The sequence below is a fragment of the Euleptes europaea genome, chromosome 1 (assembly GCF_029931775.1).
Source record: "Euleptes europaea isolate rEulEur1 chromosome 1, rEulEur1.hap1, whole genome shotgun sequence".
In the NCBI taxonomy this organism is placed as follows: domain Eukaryota; kingdom Metazoa; phylum Chordata; class Lepidosauria; order Squamata; family Sphaerodactylidae; genus Euleptes; species Euleptes europaea.
The window spans coordinates 172,915,514-172,935,297 of record NC_079312.1 but is presented as its reverse complement, the minus strand read 5'-3'; the positions used below and the strand labels follow the sequence as shown (position 1 = coordinate 172,935,297).

At 45.6% G+C, this 19,784-nt stretch overlaps 1 protein-coding gene across 2 annotated transcripts in view; it reads left to right on the top strand.

Moving 5' to 3' along the window:
• Positions 1–19,784, top strand: part of LOC130482942 (pre-B-cell leukemia transcription factor 4-like) — a 45,523-nt gene that overhangs the window by 7,385 nt on the left and 18,354 nt on the right. For both annotated transcript variants that reach the window (XM_056855823.1, XM_056855830.1), the window contains exon 2: positions 12,325–12,398. In XM_056855823.1, the coding sequence (XP_056711801.1) occupies positions 12,325–12,398 (74 nt within the window). The remainder of the gene's footprint in view (positions 1–12,324; positions 12,399–19,784) is intronic.

Genomic DNA, 19,784 nt, shown 5'->3' with positions numbered 1-19,784 from the left:
AGTTTTGCTTCTGCCTTTGAGCGACTGAGAGTGAAGCCAGATGAAACTGGGGATTCGGTGCTTGGCGCTCTTAGGGTTTTTTCTCTCTTAACTTCATGGCACCCAGGGTGAAAAGAGGAGGGGTTAAGAATTTCCTCCAGTGCTGTTTTCCCTAACTAAAACAACCATGCAAAGATGCAGTTTGTACCTGCAAACAGCATCTCTCCAGGGTCAGGGGAGCATGCCTATTATATTAGGTGCTTTGGAACCCAGGCAGGACAATGCTGCTGCAGTCTTGTTTGTGGGTTTCCCAGAGGCACCAGGTTGGCCACTGTGTGAACAGACTGCTGGACTTGATGGCCCTTGGTCTGATCCAACACGGCCTTTCTTATGTTCGTATGTTCTTAACTCTGCTGAATCACTTCAGATCAGCACACGGGGGAGACTGAAATCTCTCCTCTTCCACTTTGGTCCCAGTCTGAATCAATGTCCTCCACACCAACTGTTCAAAAGAACAAAAATGGGAATTCCAAATATGGAACTCCTGGCAGCTTACCCGATTCATCCCTAACTCAGGCAGATGTGATGGAAAGTTTTACTGGGTTGTATACCTTCCAGTTTTGAGACGCATTTTTTATTTGCAAAAATGTTTGGCTGAGTGTTGTTTCCTGTAGTAAACCTACAAAGTCTGGATGACTATCATTGTTTCCATGTAAACATTCAGTTATACATAGGGGTTTGAAGATACATGTGCAGATCCATATGCCATCCATATTTTGTTTGCTAATGTACATGCTGTTTCATGCATAAAGAGAGAGCCAGCGTGGTGTAGAGGTTAAGAGCGGTGGTTTGGAGCGGTGGAGTCGGATCTGGAGAACCGGGTTTGATTTCCGTCTCCTCCACATGAGCAGGGGAGGCTAATTTGGTGAACTGGATTTGTTTCCCCACTCCTCCACATGAAGCCAGCTGGGTGACCTTGGGCTAGTCACACTCTCTCAGCCCCACCTACCTCACAGGGTGTTGTGGGGAGGGGAAGGGAAGGTGATTGTAATCCGGTTTGATTCTTCCTTAAATGGTAGAGAAAGTCGGCATATAAAAACCAACTCTTCTTCTTAAAGAATGGGGTTTTACGTGGCAGTTAACGCATCATTTTTCTGCTTTCCTGTGGCTTGGCTGTGCATGCAGAACACAGAAAGGATTGGCTGCAAGAGCCGTTACACAGGTGCAGCATCAGGAGTCATGGTGAGATCCTCTTGCAGCAAAATATCAGAATGCAGCACTAGTTGCAGGAACATGAGCATGATGCACGAGCTGATACGTGGGCAGAGTCTTGTCCCCAAATCTGAAGAGGAGGCATTTTGTTCTGGGTTACTCGAAAAGTTCTGCCTCGTTTGCCAAAATGCATAGCAGGCCTGAATTTTGCAGCTCTTGGCAGAAATGTGTCTGGAAACTGATCCAGACACACTGACTACATACCAAAAGTCTCACTATCTGAATATGCAACAAAGGCCATCTAGAACGCTTCTCACATGTGATGAGAGGTGGATAGAAACACTTTAAAAATTGCTTTTTAAAATGCAGATCACAACCTGGTTTAAAATGAAACCTGGATTTGATGCGAAGTTAGTCTGTTAAAGCTGGATTTGTACCCTCTAATGGAAGGCGACTTTTCTTTATCAAGGAAAAAACAGTGTCTGGACACCAAGCTAGTTACCAGTAGTTTGCACACATTTTATGGCTTGCTACTGGGGATCAAGGAGTGACAAGTCACCCCAGGTGTTGTCCACTGGGAGACTTTTTGCTCCCATTTTGTGCCTAGGAAATATGCTTTCTCTGCAATTGGTTAAGTACTGTTATTGAAAATTACTCTCTCCATTAAAAAGCATGGGCCTTTACTTTCCATTTCATAGACAACCTGAACACACGTGAACACATGAAGCTGCCTTATACTGAATGAGACCCTTGGCCCATCAAAGTCAGTACTGCCTACTCAGACCGGCAGGGGCTCTCCAGGGGCTCAGGCAGAGGTCTTTCACATCACCTACTTGCCTAGTCCCTTTAACTGGAGATGCCGGGGATTGAACCTGGGACCTTCTGCTTGCCAAGCAGATGCTCTACCACTGAGCCACAGCCCCACCCTGACCACTAGTTACCTCTGGCCCTTGCTTTTGCTTGAAATTATGTCCTTTTTTGAGGGATGGGGCAGAGCAGATCTACAGCAGTTAGTTATAGAAAGGACAGACTAAAACAGAAGGGAACTTTTTTTTGGGTGGGGGGGGGAAGCACTTTCTAGTGTCGATTCCAGCCAACACCTCTGCAAAAAACGGTTGTGGCTGCAAGTAGGTCCTACGTGTGGTCATGAGCATTATTTAAAATTAAGCAATGTATTACATATAAATGTCCAAAATAGTCGAAGTATTTAAACATAGCATTTCAAAGTAGGTGTACTCAGAAGTAAGTCCCATGCTATTCCGTGAGGCTGAATCCCTGGAAAGTGTCTTTAGGATGCAGCCAAAGTATACCCTCTAAAGTTTATTCAGTTTTAAATCAGTACGTTTTATGGTTTGTGCGGCAATTTACTGTGCACTTTTACTTGGGATGTCTCTAAAGAACAGTTGAGTGCTGTCAAGTTGCAGCCGACTCGTGGCAACTGCAGGACCATCAGGTTTTCAAGGCCAGGGACGAACAGAGGTGGTTCGCCATTGCCTGCCCCTACATCACAATCCCAGTCTTCCTTGGTGGTCTCCTATCCAAGTGCTAACCGTGACTGACCCTTCTTAGTTTCCAGCTTCTGATGAGATCTGGCTAATTCGGGCTATTCAGGCTGCTTGTCTTTCAATAACGAATAGGGAAAAAATGGATTTGAATTGCTTTAATTTCAATTAGTCCACCTCGATTTGGTGCTCTAGTCTATTTAGGTTGGTTGCACATCAGCTTTGAGCAATTCCATGCTGAAACAACAAACAAAGAAAAAGAAGAAGAAAAGGAATGCTCATCCTCTTCATTCCAGAGAACCTGTGTGGTGTAGTGGTTAAGAGTGGTGGTTTGGAGCAGTGGACTCTGATCTGGAGAACCGGGTTTGATTCCCCACTCCTCCACATGAGTGGCGGAGGCTAATCTGGTGAACTGCATTTGTTTCCTCACAGGGTGTGTGTTGGGATGGGAAGGGAAGGTGATTGTAAGCTGGTTTGATTCTGCCTTAAGTGGTAGAGGAAAAGTCAGCATATAAAAACCAACTCTTCTTCCTCCTCCTTTTGTTATTCTTCCTTGTCAGTGGGTATCCATGGTGCTGACCACAGGAATGGGCCACCTGCACCTTGCCATTTGGCAGCATTATCACCTCTTTTAATAGAGCAGACCTTATCTGCTGCCAGCCTGGGTCAGGGTGACCCACACAGGTTTGGGAGCAGTCACCCTGGCAGGCATACAAAACTAGGCTCTTGCGGAAGTGCTGGTATCACGGACCTTTTCTCTCTGCCAGGGAAAATAAAGTTATGTCCTGGAGCTTTCTATGGCTTTTCACAAGCTACAAGCCACTGCCTTACACTGTGCCATCTTCAAGGGGTGGGATATAGAATCATAGAACCATAGAGTTGGAAGGGGCCATTAAGGCCATCTAGTCCAGCCCCCTGCTTAATGCAGGTTTGGGCTAGAGCATTCCTAACAAGTGCTTGTCCAGCCTCTGCTTAGAGACTGCCATTGAGGGGGAGGTCACCACCTCCCTAGGTAGCTGATTCCACTGTCAAACAACTCTTACTGTAAATTCCCCCCCCTAATATCCGGCTGGTACCTTTCTGCCCGCAATTTAAACCCATTATAGCGAGTCGTATCCTCTTCTGCCAACAGGAGCAGCTCCTTGCCCTCCTCTAAGTGACAGCCCTTCAAATACTTTAAGAGAGCAATCATGTCCCTCCCTCAACCTCCTCTTCTCCAGACCAAACATTCCCAACTCCCTCAGCCTTTCCTCATAGGGTTTGGTCTCCATATTTCTGGAAGCAGACAGTTTGCCCCATGCTGGGCTACGCAGCCTGGCCTCTGTGATTTGTGGAATATGGGCAGCAGAGAGCCGATCCCATGATCTGCTTGTAAGTTAAGTCATTTCTTCTACAAATGAGAATCCACTTTCCGGAATGACAGACGCCTAAGTGAACTGAAAAACCAGTTCGCCCCAGAATATGATGCTAGGCTAGTATTATCTAACATCATAACACTAAAGTGTGTGGCCTTCACATTCAGTTAAACAAAAGTGATATATAAATCCATTCACTATTACAAGGTGTTCTCACTCAGATGCATGACCATTTGCAGCATTTATTTATTTGTTTATTATTTCCTCTTACTACCCCACTCTCCCCGGCCAAGAACCGGGCTCAGAGGGGCTTGCAAGAATATAGATATCCTATTAAATCAGTAAAAGCGTTAAAACATTTAAAATAGACCTATAAAATCATATAAAACATTATCCTAGTTTACCTAAGGCACCTTTAGAGTGTAAAACACAAAACTTCAAGTAGGCGAGCAGATGGAATAATCCCAGATTGAATAGGGAAAGGTATTACCACAGTGAGGGTTAGGAAGGCCAGCGTTTATATATAGGGAACCGTAGCTGGCCTAAACGATAGGCTTGGTAGAATAGTGGAACTCTGAGGTCCCGCAGGGGCCTGGTCTCACTAGAGAGGCTATTCCACCAGGCAGGGTTAAACTCATGTTTAAAAAGCCATTTTGCAATGGGCGAGAAAGGATTTACCCCTTACAGGATTTTTTGGGGATTGTGGTTGTTGTGGAACTTTGGCGGGAGTTCATATCCCCTCTTGGAACAGCATGGGCCTAAGAGTGAGTCATATATTGACGTCTGAAGCTGTCTCTGAGCATAGCCCTTCAAGCAACCTCTTGAGTGTTTCATTCAGCATTTCAACGTTATTCATTGAAAGATCACCGTTGACAAACACTGTTTGCATTTTATGAGGTTATTGACACTTTACAAGGGTATTAGCATTTAGTATACAAAGCACAAAATGTTATTTATCAGGCGTTTTATAGAATATTGGCTTTTGAAATTACCTTCTATTTCAGACAGAATAGTTGGGTATGAGTGCTGCTGGAGACATAATTTTAAAATTTGTGTTTTCAGACACAGACATAGAACATCTCGTGTCTTGCCTCCTGCAAGGCGATGTGGAGGAGGGGAGAACCCGAAGGGACAGGAAGAGCAGGAAGAGTCAGATAAACTCCCATTTCTGTGTTACACATGATTATATTTTTAATGCTCTCGCCTTTCAAAAGCTCACTGCACGTTGCACACTATCATACCAGGGACAGGAGTTCTGTATACATTGTTCTTGATCAGCTAGTGTGGTCTTCACACAGCACATAGTTAAATTGTGGAACTCCCTGCCCCAGGATGTGGAGATGGTTGCCAACTTGGAAGGCTTGGAGAGGGGAGTGGACATGTTCATGGAGGAGAGGGCTATTCATGGCTACTAGTAAAAATGGCTACTAGTCACAATGCATGCCTATTCTCTCCAGGATCAGAGGAGCATGCCTATTATATTAGGTGCTGTGGAACATAGGTAGGACAATGCTGCTGCAGTTGTCTTGTTTGTGGGCTTCCTAGAGGCCCCTGATTGCTAAACTCATGAGAGGTGCAACAAAATTCTGTTTTTAAAAATACATATATACCAGAACCAGAGCACACCTCATGTTATAACCCCATTGTGTCAGAGTCAAACTGCACACTCGCTTGGAAACATATGCAGCTGTGAGGAATATGCCCCAAAAGGGCAAGGGAGATTTTTTTGTTTGTTTTTTGTCCTCAAGTCGCAGCTGATTTATGGCGACCCTGTAGGGTTTTCAAGGCGAGAGATGTTCAGAGGTGGTTTGCCATTGCCTGCCTCTGCGTCGCACCCCTGGTATTCCTTGGAGGTCTGTCATCCAGATACTTGCCAGGGTCGACCCTGCTTAGCTTCTGATGAGATTGGGCTAGCCTGGGAGAGAGAAGAAGAGTTGGTTTTTATATGTCAACTTTTCTCCACCACTTAAGGAAGACTCAAACCGGCTTACAATCACCTTCCCTGCCCCTCCCCACAACAGACACCCTGTGAGGTAGGTGGGGCTGAGTGAGCTGTGACTGGCCCAAGGTCACTCAGCTGGCTTCGTGTGTAGGAGTGGGGAAACAAATTCAGTTCACCAGATTGACCTCCGCCACTCATGTGGAGGAGTGGGGAATCAAACCCAGTTCTCCAGATCAGACTCCACCGCTCCAACCACCGCTCTTAACCACTACACCACACTGGCTCTTAATCCTTGCCTTGTTCCAAATTCTGTGCCCTAGTAGCAGCTCTCTCTCTCTCCCCCCCCCCACCCCACCATTTAAGATATGTGACATTTCAAAACCTGCTGGGGTGGTAGAAGGAAAGAACCTACCAAAGGGAATGAGGCCAGGACAGGGTTAAAGGTTCCTCCCTTGTCAGTTCTCAGCAGTTACTTGCGCCTGCTAAAGCAGCTTTTTTTTAAACTACTGGGTTATAATAACGTACATTCAAATATAACATATAATTTGACCCTTGACGTTGGACAAAGGAAATGTGCCCTTCAGTGCATAATTACTCGCGTGGAATATGGAGGCCAATGTTACTATTTCCATCAAATAGATTAGGCAAATTCCCAGCTGAAAGAGCATCAAATAGCTATGGTCAGAAGACAATTATATGGTCAAGGGGGCTCTGAGTGTCTTGGATTAGCAGGGGCTGCCCATCGACGGAGTGATACTTCAAATTGCTCTGTCTCTTCTCTAGCGCTCGCCTTTTAATGTTTTTTATGATGGCGTATTACTGAAGGACTGCATGGCTACTGTTTGACTCAGGATGCCATTACCATATGGTTTTCAGACCATCCCACAAAACCTTGGGGATCCTTTCTAGGAAGTTCCTTTTAAAAAGTCAGTAATGGATCAAGCTTCTCTAACAGACAGCTAGCCTACCATTGCGGATTTCCCCCACATAATATGGGACTACAGGGGATTGCCGGGTGTTTTTTTTTTTTTTAAAGCATTCGTTCAATTTGTGGGAATTTACAATGGGGATTAATGGGCCTGGCCAGTACCCCAAGTACGCCCTAGGCCTAGAACATGTCCACAAATCCTTGTAATATACATGGATTTCTTGGTAGCCATTCAGGGTGTATTTTACCTTGAAAGGTGATTTAGCGTCAGCTGCTCATATGGAGGACTGGGTTTGATTTCCTACTCCTCCACATGAGCGGCGGATACTAGTCTGGTGAACCGGGTTGGTTTCCCCACTCCTCCACATGAAGCCAGCCAGACCATGGGCTAGTCAGTTTTCTTAGAGCTCTCTCAGCCCCACCTACCTCACAGGGTGTCTGTTGTGGGGAGGGGAATGGAAGGTGATTGTAAGCTGGTTTGATTCTTCTTTAAGTGGTAGAGAAAGTAGGCATATAAAAACCAACTCTTCTCGTTCTACCTTTAAAATGACACGCTAGAAAGGCATTGCAATAAGCTAGATTCGAGTCTGAAAATGCTACTCTTTTGGATACAAATGTGAAGTTCTGAAGAGCTGCACTTTATTGTCCTAGTTAATCCAAAGGAGCTGGTAATAGAATATCAAGTGGTAGCTGATGGAATAAAAGGGTGCATTTCTTTCAAACCTGCCAGTGAAGAAAAGGATCCAACAAGCGTATGAGGCTTGGCTCCCGATCACACGAACGAGTCGTTGAGGGCAGCATGTTTGCGTTTGCCGCCCATGCAAACTGAGCACCTGCAGTTTCTCTGGGGACTGATGCTTCCCGAGGAAATGAATGTCACATGGCTGCTGGCTGTGGAGTTCACCTGAAAATAGAGCATTCTTCGAGCAGATGTAGACGTTGCCAGTTATCAGGTGGAGTAACGTACTATGGGAAGCATTTTCAAGAAATGACTCATTCTAGCAGCTGAATGTTAACACTTGGAACTGCATTTTTTGTTTGTTGAGAGCCAAGACCGACTTTGTCTCACCTGTCACTATCCTTGGACTGCTTTTGTAGGGGTGGAAGTGTAACGTTTCCATATTTTGAAGAAACATGCTCATTATAGTATGAAAATGTGTCTTATTGAGGCCTTACCTACAATTCGACTACTGGCACATAAAGCCCTGGTCGATATGCAAATGCCATACTGGGCTTTTTTTGCATTTGCGTGAAGATAGTTAAATTGGGGAACTTCCTGCCCCAGGATGTGGTGATGGCTGCCAACTTGGAAGGCTTGAAGAGGGGAGTGGACATGTTCATGGAGGAGAGGGCTGTCCATGGCTACTAGTCAACATGAATACTAGTCATGATGCATACCTATTATCTCCAGTATCAGTATTATATTAGGTGCCGTGGAACACAGGCAGGATGCTGCTGCAGTCGTTTTGTTTGTTGGCCACTGTGTGAACAGACTGCTGGACTTGATGAGCCTTGGTCTGATCCAGCATGGCTTTTCTTATGTTCTTAAGATATCCATGGCTACTAGTCAAAATGGATATTATCCATGATGCATACCTGTTCTCTCCAGGATCAGAGGAGCATGCCTATTGTATTAGGTGCTGTGGAACCCAGACAGGATAATGCTGCTGCAGTCATCTTGCTTCTGGGCTTCCTAGAGGCACCTGGATGGCCATTGTGTGAACAGACTGCTGGGTTTGATGGGCCTTGGTCTGATCCAGCAGGGCTTTTCTCACGTTCTTATGAGATTACTCTAGAAATAATGTGTTTCTACAGCCAGGTCTCAACTATAGTAATGGTAGAACTCGTTGGCTCACGGGTTTTAATTTCTGGTTCCTCTACTCAGTTTCTAACAGAGAGCGGTTCCTCAGTGGAACAGGCTTCCTCGGGAGGTGGTAAGCGCTCCTTCCCTGGAGGTTTTTAAGCAGAGGTTAGATGGTAATATATTTTGCATAGAGTTGTACTGGGTAGCCAGTCTGTAGGGCAAACCACACTGTTTCCTCTGGAGTTGCCTCAAGTCCTTTTGCTCTGGAATAGCAATGCTGATTCTATGACCATAAGCAGCTGATGAGAGGGAGGGCATCCTGGCCATCTTCTGGGCATGGAGTAGGGATCACTGGGGGTGTGGGGGGGGAGGTAGTTGTGAATTTCCTGTATTGTGCAGGGGGTTGGACTAGATGACCCTGGTGGTCCCTTCCAACTCTATGATTCTTTGAAAGCAACGACAAAAGCGAATGCTTGCTTGTCACTTCAGAAGAAATCCTTCAATTTGCGTACGGTCTAAAAGCTTGTCAGAGGGGCGTTAAAAGATGGCTACCTGCCATGCATGTTATTTTATCACCTCTGTAGTAGAACAGAGTATAGGGTATTTTACAGTGCAATCCTACGCCAAGTTACTCCAGCCCTTTAAAATCAATAGGACGGAGTAACTTGGCGTTGGATTTCATTGCCAGATATGGTAATATATTTTGTCCCCGCCTTTGTGCTGTGATCTGCCAAGTGAGTCTCAGATAATGGAGCCTCACCAGTTTTGGTCAGCTCCTGTCCGAATGCCTCCTGAACTGTATGAAAAAATGTGACTGTAGGAAACGAGGACTGCGCTGACATGTCTTGCTGTTGGGAAGTGTGAATGTAACAATCACCGCAAACCTTTCCCACACATGGGAAGTGAAGTGATTAAAATCACTGGGTAGCCAGTCTGTCGGGCAAACTCCACTGTTTCCTCTGGAGTTGCCTCAAGTCCTTTTGCTCCGGAATAAGTTGTTCAAAATCTTCCCTGGGCTTTTGTGAAGCACAGGATGCTTATAGATTGGAACTGTAGGTAATACTTGAACACACATGAAGCTGCCTTATGCTGAATCAGATCCTTCGTCCATCGAGGTCAGTATTGTCTACTCAGACTGGCAGCGGCTCTCCAGGGACTCAGGCAGAGGTCTTTCAAATGACCTACTTGCCTAGTCCCCTTAACTGGAGATGCCGGAGATTGAACCTGGGACCTTCTGCATGCCAAGCAGAGGCTCTATTACTGAGCCATAGTCCCTCCAGAGAGACAGTGTAGTGTAGTGGTTAAGAGCGGTGGTTTGGAGCGGTGGCCTCTGATGTGGAGAAACACATTTGATTCCCCACTCCTCCACATGAGCGGTGGAGGCTAATCTGGTGAACTGGATTTGTTTTCTCACTCCTACACATGAAGCCAGCTGGGTGACCTTGGGCTAGTCACGCTCTCTTAGCCCCACCTACCTCCCAGGCTGTCGTGGGGAGGGGAAAGGAAGGTGATTGTAAGCTGGTTTGAGTCTCCCTTTAGTGGTAGAGAAAGTCAGCATATAAAAACCAACTCTTCTTGTTTTTCCCCTACTTCTCTCGACTGTTTCCTGTGCAGTTTGGAGGTTGAGAGACGCACTGAAGTTTGTAGCTTGTGAGCTCCGAAGGGCTATCGGGCATAAGGCAGACAAGCTTTATCGGGCTGTTTAGAAGTCCCTAATAATGTGATACGCATACCATTATCCTCAGAAGCCAGTACTTTTAGTAAGATAAGGGGAGATAAGTCAATCATTGCCGTCCACAAACCAGCACCACAATCCATCAGGGGGCTGTTTTTCAAGTGTCCGGGGTTTTATAAATGCTTTCTTGTAGTTGAACACATGAAGCTGCCTTATACTGAATCAGACCCTTGGTCCATGAAAGCTAGTACTCTGGCTGGACGCGGCTCTCCAGGGTCTCAGGCAGAGGTCTTTCACATCACCTACCTGCCTAGTCTCTTTAACTGGAGATGCTGGAGATTGAACCTGGGACCTTCTGCATGCCAAGCAGATGCTCTACCACTGAGGTACAGGAATGCTGTTGGGCTAGGCCAGGAGTCCCCAGCCTTTCTGAGCCTGGGGACACCTTTGGAATTCTGACCCAGTGAGGTGGACTCAGCCACAAGAAATGGCTGTCACAGGGGGCGGAGCCATCTGTACAATGGCTGCCACAACTTACCTTCAGTCACACATGGAAGATCCCTGTGTTATGGTGGCAGCTGCTGCCAAAGCAACATTTTAAAAAATCTGGGCATTCAATCAAATCTCCAGAAGCCTTGGTGGGCAAAAGCCCCGCATAGTCCTTCCCGCTTTCTTAAAAACAACTGGGGGACACCAGAAGAAGTGTTGGTGTGTGCCGAGGTGCCCTTGGGCACTGTGTTGGGGGCCCCTTGTGCTACAGTCCCAAACTATGGTCTATATGACTCAGCATAAGGCAGCTTTGTATGTTTGTAAACTCCTGGTACCCCAAGGAGGCAGAACTGAAAAATGCGTGTGAGCATCATATTTTTGGTCTTCTGGTGAAGCCGTTCATGTTTCAAGGCAGATCAGTCACAAGAGCTTTAGGAGTAGCTTCTGATTTTTCCAGTTGGATTGTGTAATTGAGATTAAATTGATCATTTGGTTTTGTATTCAGGTGGAAATAAAAATATTGGAGTGAAAAACTAATTATAGTTGTCCTCGGTATCTTCTGAATGAAGAATTTACCTCTCCAGCACATTTGAAAGTGGCACCCTTGAGAAGAAGAAGGGTTGGTTTTTATATGCTGACTTTCTCTACCACTCAAGGGAGAATCAAACCAGCTTACAATCGCCTTCCCTTCCCTTCCCCACAACAGACACCCTGTGAGGTAGTTCGGGCTGAGAGAGTGTAACTAGCCCAAGGTCACCCATCTGGCTTCATTGGAGAAGTGGGGAAACAAATCCAGTATGCCACGTTAAGCATCTGCCGCTCATGTGGAGGAGTGGGGAATCAAACCTGGTTCTCCAGATCAGAGTCCACCACTCCAAACCACCGCTCCTAACCACTAAACCACGCTGGCCCTGTAGAGGGGCCGTACACAACTTAGTAGCTATATTTTACTTGGTATTCCATTTTGAGACAGGCGTAGCTGTCTTTCACTCCACCCTTTTGCAAGTGAATAACATATTGGGATTCTGACAGCTTCCGTGGTTTTGCCGGTGCAGAGTTTAGCAGGAGGGTACTTAAATATTCCTTTTGTGGCTTCTCTTTGTGTCCCTCATTTTGAAACAGGCTGCCTTGTTAAAGGAAGTGCAAGGATGCAAATGCGGAGCGCAACCTAGAGGCTTCCCATATGCTTTAAAAATAAACAGGCATCTGTATAATTATATACAAGTTTAACTTTCTTGATGCTTAGCTACTGTAGGTGATGGGGGTATTTTGAGCTATAAATGAACCTTACTGAGCAATTTTCTGGTGCAAAATGGACTGCGGTATTTGAACGGGATGTCTTGCCAGATTCTTTATTGCCCCCGCCCCTTTCTTTCTGTTGTTATCCTTTCTGTCGCTGTGCCGTTCATCCTGGTTTTTTTCTCTCCCTCTTTTTTAGGAAACACGCCTTGAATTGCCACCGAATGAAACCCGCTCTCTTCAGCGTGCTGTGTGATATTAAAGAAAAAACAGGTGGGTTGGCATTTTCACCGAAAGCTTGTTCAGGAAAAGCTGGGCTGGTGGGCAGCCAAAATTAATCTTTTAGGGACTGGATTAACTACAGTTAACACGCCACGCTTTTCCAAATACTTATGTCAGCGTTGGTGGGATTTGGCTGCGATCCTGACGGAAGCCTGCTGAAATCAGTAGGATTTAAGCAGCCTATCTGTGCTGGGTTGTAACCTAAAAGAATCCGGCTCAGGTCTGTCCAGTAGGGCTTACACCCAGTAAATTGTTGTTAGGATTGCACCATAAATCTGTCAGCAACTTGGATATTTTCTGCTTTGCTTCAGACTGTGGGAGGAAAGGCAGTTGTTTGGTTTACTGACTTTGAAAAGAAAAATCCACTATGATGCCACGTTTTTTCAATGCATTTCCTGTAAGCTAAGAAATCAGTGTTGCCATCCACTGCATTTGCGCTTCCCTTAGTCCCAGGTGAACTTTTAAAAGGAGTTAATAGCTAGAAAGTAGATTCCTTTGAAATGTGGTGTTGGAGGAGAGTGTTACGGATATCGTGGACTGTAAAAAAACCCAATCAGTGGGTTCCAGATCAAATCAAGCCTGAGCTGACCCTAGAAGCTAAAATGAATAAACTGAGGCTATCGTATTTTGGTCACATTATGAGAAGACAAGAGTCACTGGAAAAGACAGTCATGCTAGGAAAAGGTGAAGGCAGCAGGAAAAGAGGAAGACCCAACAAGAGATGGATGGAATCAATAAAGGAAGCCACGGCCCTCAATTTGCAAGATCTGAGCAAGGCCATCAAGGATAAGACGTTTTGGAGGACATTGATTCATAGGGTCGCCATGAGTCGGAAACGACTTGACGGCACTTAACACACAATAGCTTTTGATCTAGTCAAGGCAGTAGGATCTGCGCTTCAGTTCTGAACACCTGTACAGTCAATTCTTAGTGTACTATCCTTGTTAACATGCTTTTTTGGTATTTGTTCTTTTGAGCTGATTGGATTTGGATCTCACATTAGAGGATTGTTAGACGTGAAACTAACCTAATTGTAGAATACCCTCTTTTACGGCAAGGCAGCCTGTTGAACACCGAGGGCCACAATGGAAATGTCTGGCTCTGGAGAGCTCAGGCTAATTTATATAATTTGATTTCTGCCTAATAAATGTGATTTGCATAACGTTCATATTAATGGCATCAACGTGGTAATGGCAGGTGATGTCTTCTATGCTGTGCCTGGCATGCAGTTGTCATGACATAAAGATCTGTGATATCGCTGACTCTAAAATTAGTTGGATTTCACTATCTTTCATACTGTGCCCTGCCCACATCAGGAAACTATTCAGGCAGGGGTCTTTCACATCACCTACTTGCCTAGTCCTTTTAACTGGAGATGCCAGGGATTGAACCTAGGACCTTCTGCATGCCAAGCAGATGCTCTACCACTTGTGTGTGAGTTCTGTGGGAACTACACAGGTGGAACTTGGAATTTCCTCCAGCTTTTGATAGGAGGGTGTGTAAGGCAGGAAGCATGGAGAGTCCAAATGTACACCCACTGGGCTCACAGGGAAAAGATACATTATGGGTCATTTGGAATCATGAACACATGAGGCTGCCTTCTACTGAATCAGACCCTTGGTCCATCAAAGTCAGTATGGTCTACTCAGACCGGCAGCGGCTCTCCAGGGTCTCTGGCAGAGGTCTTTCACATCACCTACTTGCCCTAGTCCCTTTAACTGGAGATGCCAGGGATTGAAAATGGAACCTTTTGCATGCCAAGCAGATGCTCTACCACAGAGCCACCGCCCCTCCCCAAGGGAAGCAGACCCCCTGTCTCAAACATTGACTCCTGCAAATTCTGTAACATGTACCAACAGTCTATTGGCTTAACTTCCTCCCTGCACAGTGGCTAGTTGTATCTCCCACACAGGAAATCAGAAATTATTATGCACTGTAAAGCCCCAATCCCCAGGAGATACGCTGGCAGAACATCCCCCTGAAATGATCCAACCCCAAGCCCAATTCAAGGTGTTGATTTTTTAGGGGGGGGGGGCTGTGGTTCAGTGGTAGAGCATCTGCTTGGCAAGCAGAAGGTCCCCGGTTCAATTAAAGGGACTAGGCTCTCCCTCTGGAGAGCCGCTGCCAGTCAGAGTAGACAATACTGACTTTGATGGACCAAGGGTCTGACTCAATATCAGGCAGCTTCGTGTGTTCGTTGTGTTCCCTTGCCTACCTTCGCGGGGGGGCATTATCTTTCTGTCTCTAAGTGGAAGAGTGGAAAGTTCAGTTTTGTGTTTGCATCCTGAGGATGTGGGCTGAGGGAGGCTCAGGATGCCTTTTCCTGCACGTTCCTGGTGCTGGCTGTTTCTGGCCTGATGCCAGTTCGGGGTTTCTCCAAGCTGCTCAAACGTGGGGCTTATTTGCAATCCTAAGCAGTGACTTTGCAATCCTAAGCAGTAAGAGAAGAATCTGGTAGCTTTTCCTTATGCAAGGGCATTTATGCAGGGGAGAGCCATAGTGGTGTAGTGGTTAAGAGCGGTGGTTTGGAGTGGTTGACTCTGATCTGGAGAACTGGGTTTGGTTCCCCACTCCTCCACATGAGCAGCGGAGGCTAATCTGGTGAACTGGGTTGGTTTCTCCACTCCTCCGCATGAAGCCAGCTGAGTGACCTTGGGCAAGTCACAGCTGTCTTAGCACTCTCTCAGCCTCACCTACCTCACAGGGTGTCTGTTGTGGGGAGGGGAAGGGAAGGTGATTGTAAGCCGGTTTGATTCTTCCTTAAGTGGTAGAGAAAGTCGGCATATAAAAACCAACTCTTCTTCTTCACTTATGCTCTGTGAAGGCTCACATGTATTGGGTTGGAGGGATATCATCAGTTAAACAGATTTTCTTCATCTTTACCTAGTCTGTGGAAATACTGCAAAAAGCAATCTGGGCATGTTGGTTTATAACAAGAGGTTTATAGGGAGCATATTTTTCTTCCTTACGATAGCAATTGCCCTTTATGGCAGGATAGGTTTATAGGGCTGGGAGAATGTTGTCTGTTTAGCTTTTATTGCTCCCCCCTTCCTTTCTGCAGCCGAAAGGGCATGGATTCAAAAGCGTTATTTAATGAAATGCGTTTCCGGATCGGCATTTGTCCCTCTGGGTGTGCAGTCTGCTTTTTTCCCCCTTTCTTTTTCTCGGTCCTGTAAGTTAAGATTCCCTTCAAGTTGAGCATATTTTCACCAAGGGACCGCGGCCCCATAGTTACGCTGGATTTGTTTAGGGCTCCTAGGTTTTTGAATGTCTGATGGCCTGTCTGTTCCTTATTTAAATTATGGGGAGCAGATGTTACGGCTTCGAGCAAACAAAGACCCGGTCCTACTGTAGCACTAGGGTAGAGGCTGTGCTTTCATGATTTAGGGATACAGGCTTGTTCTCAACTTTGCATCAGTTTAAATTGGTTGGCCTTCTGTCTATGGTCCCCCTTCCTCCGCTGTCCTCTTTGTTGAGGTGCCAGCATAGTTTACAATAGTCCGTGGTAAACAGTGAGGGGGAAAAAAGCTGGAAGATGGTGATTTTCGACTACAGTGCAGTTGGTCAAATCTGCTGATATATGCTGAGTTTTCTTGAGATCCAGATATTCTCAGATTTAAAGTTCAGCATTAATACCTGCAGCTGAACACAAGGGGCACCTAAAATCGCAGGCATTTTGGGGAGAAGGGACAATTGAAGAAGAAGAGGAAGAGTTGGTTTTTTATATGCCGACTTTCTATACCACTTAAGGAAAAATCAAGCCGGCTTACAATCACCTTCCCTTCCCCTCCCCACAACAGACACCCTGTGAGGCAGGTGGGGCTCAGACAGCTCTAAGAGAGCTGTGACTGGCCCAAGGTCACCCAGCTGGCCTTATGTGTAGGAGTGGGGAAACCAACCCGGTTCAGCAGATTAGCCTCCACCACTCATGTGGAGGAGTGGGGAATCAAACCCAGTTCTCCAGATCAGAGACCACCGCTCTTAACCACTGCACCACGCTGGCTCTAGATTTAATGGCTCTTTGTATCCTCATTGCTTTTGGGCTGCTACTCCCACTTGAAAAATAGGCCATATTGCTGGTTTACTATGAGAATATGCCAGCTTGAAGAGGAAGTGTGCTGAATCAGTTGCATAAGGGTGTGTAAGGTAGAGTTTGCTAGGTGGTGGCCCGTTTTATCTTTGGAGTGATTTTAAGTAGATCCTGGCAACCCTGCCAAATTTCAGTGGAGGTGTAGTTAAACGTTTGTGGACAGTTTCTGTCATAAGGAAGCATTTTTCTTTTCATTCTAAATATTGGGGTATTTTATAAGTTTAACGTTACATCTCTTTTTGAGTAATGTTTCAGGCTGTGCTTGAGAATGTATGTGCCGTAACTGAATTCCTTAATGCTGAAAGGATCCTGTTAATATGTCATTTTGCACAACAGAACAAATTTTTGGCCTCTAGACCACTATCCGGAGGATAGAGCGATCCCGAAGGGAATAGATGTTGACCAACCATGACTGAAGATATGTGAAAAGCAGTGGTAATGGGAGATGTGGTTAGTACAGGATACATACACACAAGTGTGTGTGTGTTAAGTGCCGTCAAGTCATTTCTGACTCATGGCGACTCTATGAATCAAAGTCCTCTATAATGTCCTATCTTTGACAGCCTTGCTCAGATCTTGCAAATTGAGGGCTGTGGCTTCCTTTATTGAGTCAATCCATCTCTTGTTGGGTCTTCCTCTTTTCCTGCTGCTCTCAATTTTTCCTAGCATAACTGTCTTTTCCAGTGACTCTTGTCTTCTCATAATGTGACATACACACATACACACACTAAAGAAGGTGATTCAAGATAGGATACAGAGAAGGCAGAGGTACAGCTACCAGGACAGAGTTCATGGTAGCACATCAATGCTGGTTTGCTGCTGGAGATGTTACTGGAAGTGCCTCTTATCACTGTAGGCTATATTTCACATGTTGCCAGTGCAAATTTAATCTTTGAATCAGATGTCGTCTCTGCTGGACAAGCCAGAAGCAGTTAAACAATCTCATATCAGCTAATGTTTCGGGATGTTTCTGAGGGCCAGAGAAATTATTGTTGACTTTCCTGGTGTTAGGGAGAGTTCCTTTTGAAGTTGAGTGCCCCTCATATTCCTTTATTATACATTGTAAGCAGTGGCTGTTAATCCCCCCCAGCACATATACATTCACTGTACCCTCGAGTGGAACTGTGCTTGCAGATGCCGCAGAGTTACCACTAAAGTCAGGAGAGTAGAATTTGGAAGGAGGAAAAAGGCAGATGTGAAAACCCAGGATAGTTCTGGGGAAGGGTTCACCCCTTCTACCCCGATTGCTGTCAATGGGACAGTTTGGTTTCAGGTTGCTCCTTTAGATATTGGATTTGCCAGGGGATTATTTTTTAAAGGCTGGAATTCTGCCTGAAGGGGTCACTTGTACCATATATGAATGGCTTGGCAAGAATACATGAACACACATGAAGCCACCTTGTACTGAATCAGACCCTTGATCCATCAAAGCCAGTATTGTCTACTCAGACCGGCAGCGGCTCTCCAGGGTCTCAGGCAGAGGTCTCACATCACCTACTTGCCGAGTCCCTTTAACTGGAGATGCTGGGGATTGAACCTGGGCCCTTCTGCATGCCAAGCAGATTCTCTGCCACTGAGCCACAGCCCCTCCCCTACATAGCTTGAGACATGTGAGGTGAGGCCTAAGATGGTTCTGATAATTGGGAATGAATGGCTCAAAATTGCCGAAGTCAGCTCCTCCAGTACTCATATGCGTAGAGTGTAGAGGGTAACACCAGTTAGAATCATAGAGTTGGAAGGGACCACCAGGGTCATCTAGTCCAACCCCCTGCACAATGCAGGAAATTCCAAACTACCTCCCTCACACACACACACACACACACACACAGTGACCCATACTCCATGTCCAGAAGATGGCCAAGATGCCCTCCCTTTCATCATCTGCTTAAGGTAATAAAATCAGCATTGCTGACAAATGGCCCTCTAGCCTCTTCTTAAAAACCTCCAGGGAAGGCGAGCTTACTACCTCCCGAGGAAGGCCTGTTCCACTGAGGAACTGCTCGAACTGTTAGAAAATTCTTCCTACTGTCTAGACGGAAACTCTTTTGATTTAATTTCAACCCGTTGTTTCTGGTCCAACCTTCTTCAACATGAACCTGTATATGCCAACAAATGTGACCAACCGGGGCCTTTGGCCATGTTATATGCATTTAAAGGAGGACTTTGGGGTGTGGGTGGGCTCTTGTTCCTTTTGAAATTCTTGGCAGGGAATGTGCTTGATTTGTATATTACTATCACACTCAGGGGCACTCAATAGAAACATGCTATTTTACAGGTGCTCATACTAGTGGCGGTCTAACAGCAGGGGTAATTGGCTTCATGTGTTTCCTACCTGCCAGCAGTACGAGTGCCTCTTTGATAATACAGAGGCACACCCAGGCACTTCAGCATTGGTAGATACTGTTAATAACCAGTGTTGTACTGAGTCATGTAAAACCAGAGTGTTATAGTCCCCAGTTGGCAGCAAGTTTTTTTAATAGGAATCCTGTCTTGAACTGAGCAAGGGCAACTTTTACTCACTGGGTAGAGCTATAACCCAAAAGGCCAAGAAAGAAACATACAAGGCCAAAAGTTATACAATTAAAAGTTGAACAGTTAAAAGGTTATGTCAGTGCACAATATCTATATAAATTTATTTCAGGTTAAAAACTAATCACACATATAACTCATATACGGCCCTTCAGAAGCCTACCAAACAAATATACTCATGTGACACAATTAGACATAGAATCATACAATCATGTTCAGACCAATTGTATGATATAGATTGTATTTATGTAGATATTGTGCAATGACATAACCTTTTAATTGTTCAACTTTTGGCCTTGTCTGTTTCTTTTTTCTTGTCCTTTTGGGTACTTCTGTTTTTTTTAGGGTTAAGTTCCCCCCCTTTTTTGGGGGGGTACAGAGCTATAACCCTTCAAACACTGTCTTTGCAGGTTGGCATAGCAGCAGCTGAGGTGTGCAATAAAAGGAGGGCTCTAGCCAAGCCTTTCTTGCTGTTTATGCTGGCAAAGATGGGTCCCCTTCACTGTTTTTCCTCTCATGTGGGAGAATGCTGAAGGTGGGTATTAAGGCCCAGGAGAGTTTGGGCCAGTCACACTCTCTTAGCCTAACCTACTTTGCAGGGTTGTTGTGAGGACATAACGGAGAAGGGAGAAGCAAGTACTCCACCCGGAGCTGCTTGAAGAAAAGGCAGGAATAAAATGAACCAGGTGGATAGATCTGTCCCTCTCCTTCTCCTAGGTGAGCCTCGCCTTCCTCAGACTCTGGAGAGAATTTATTGT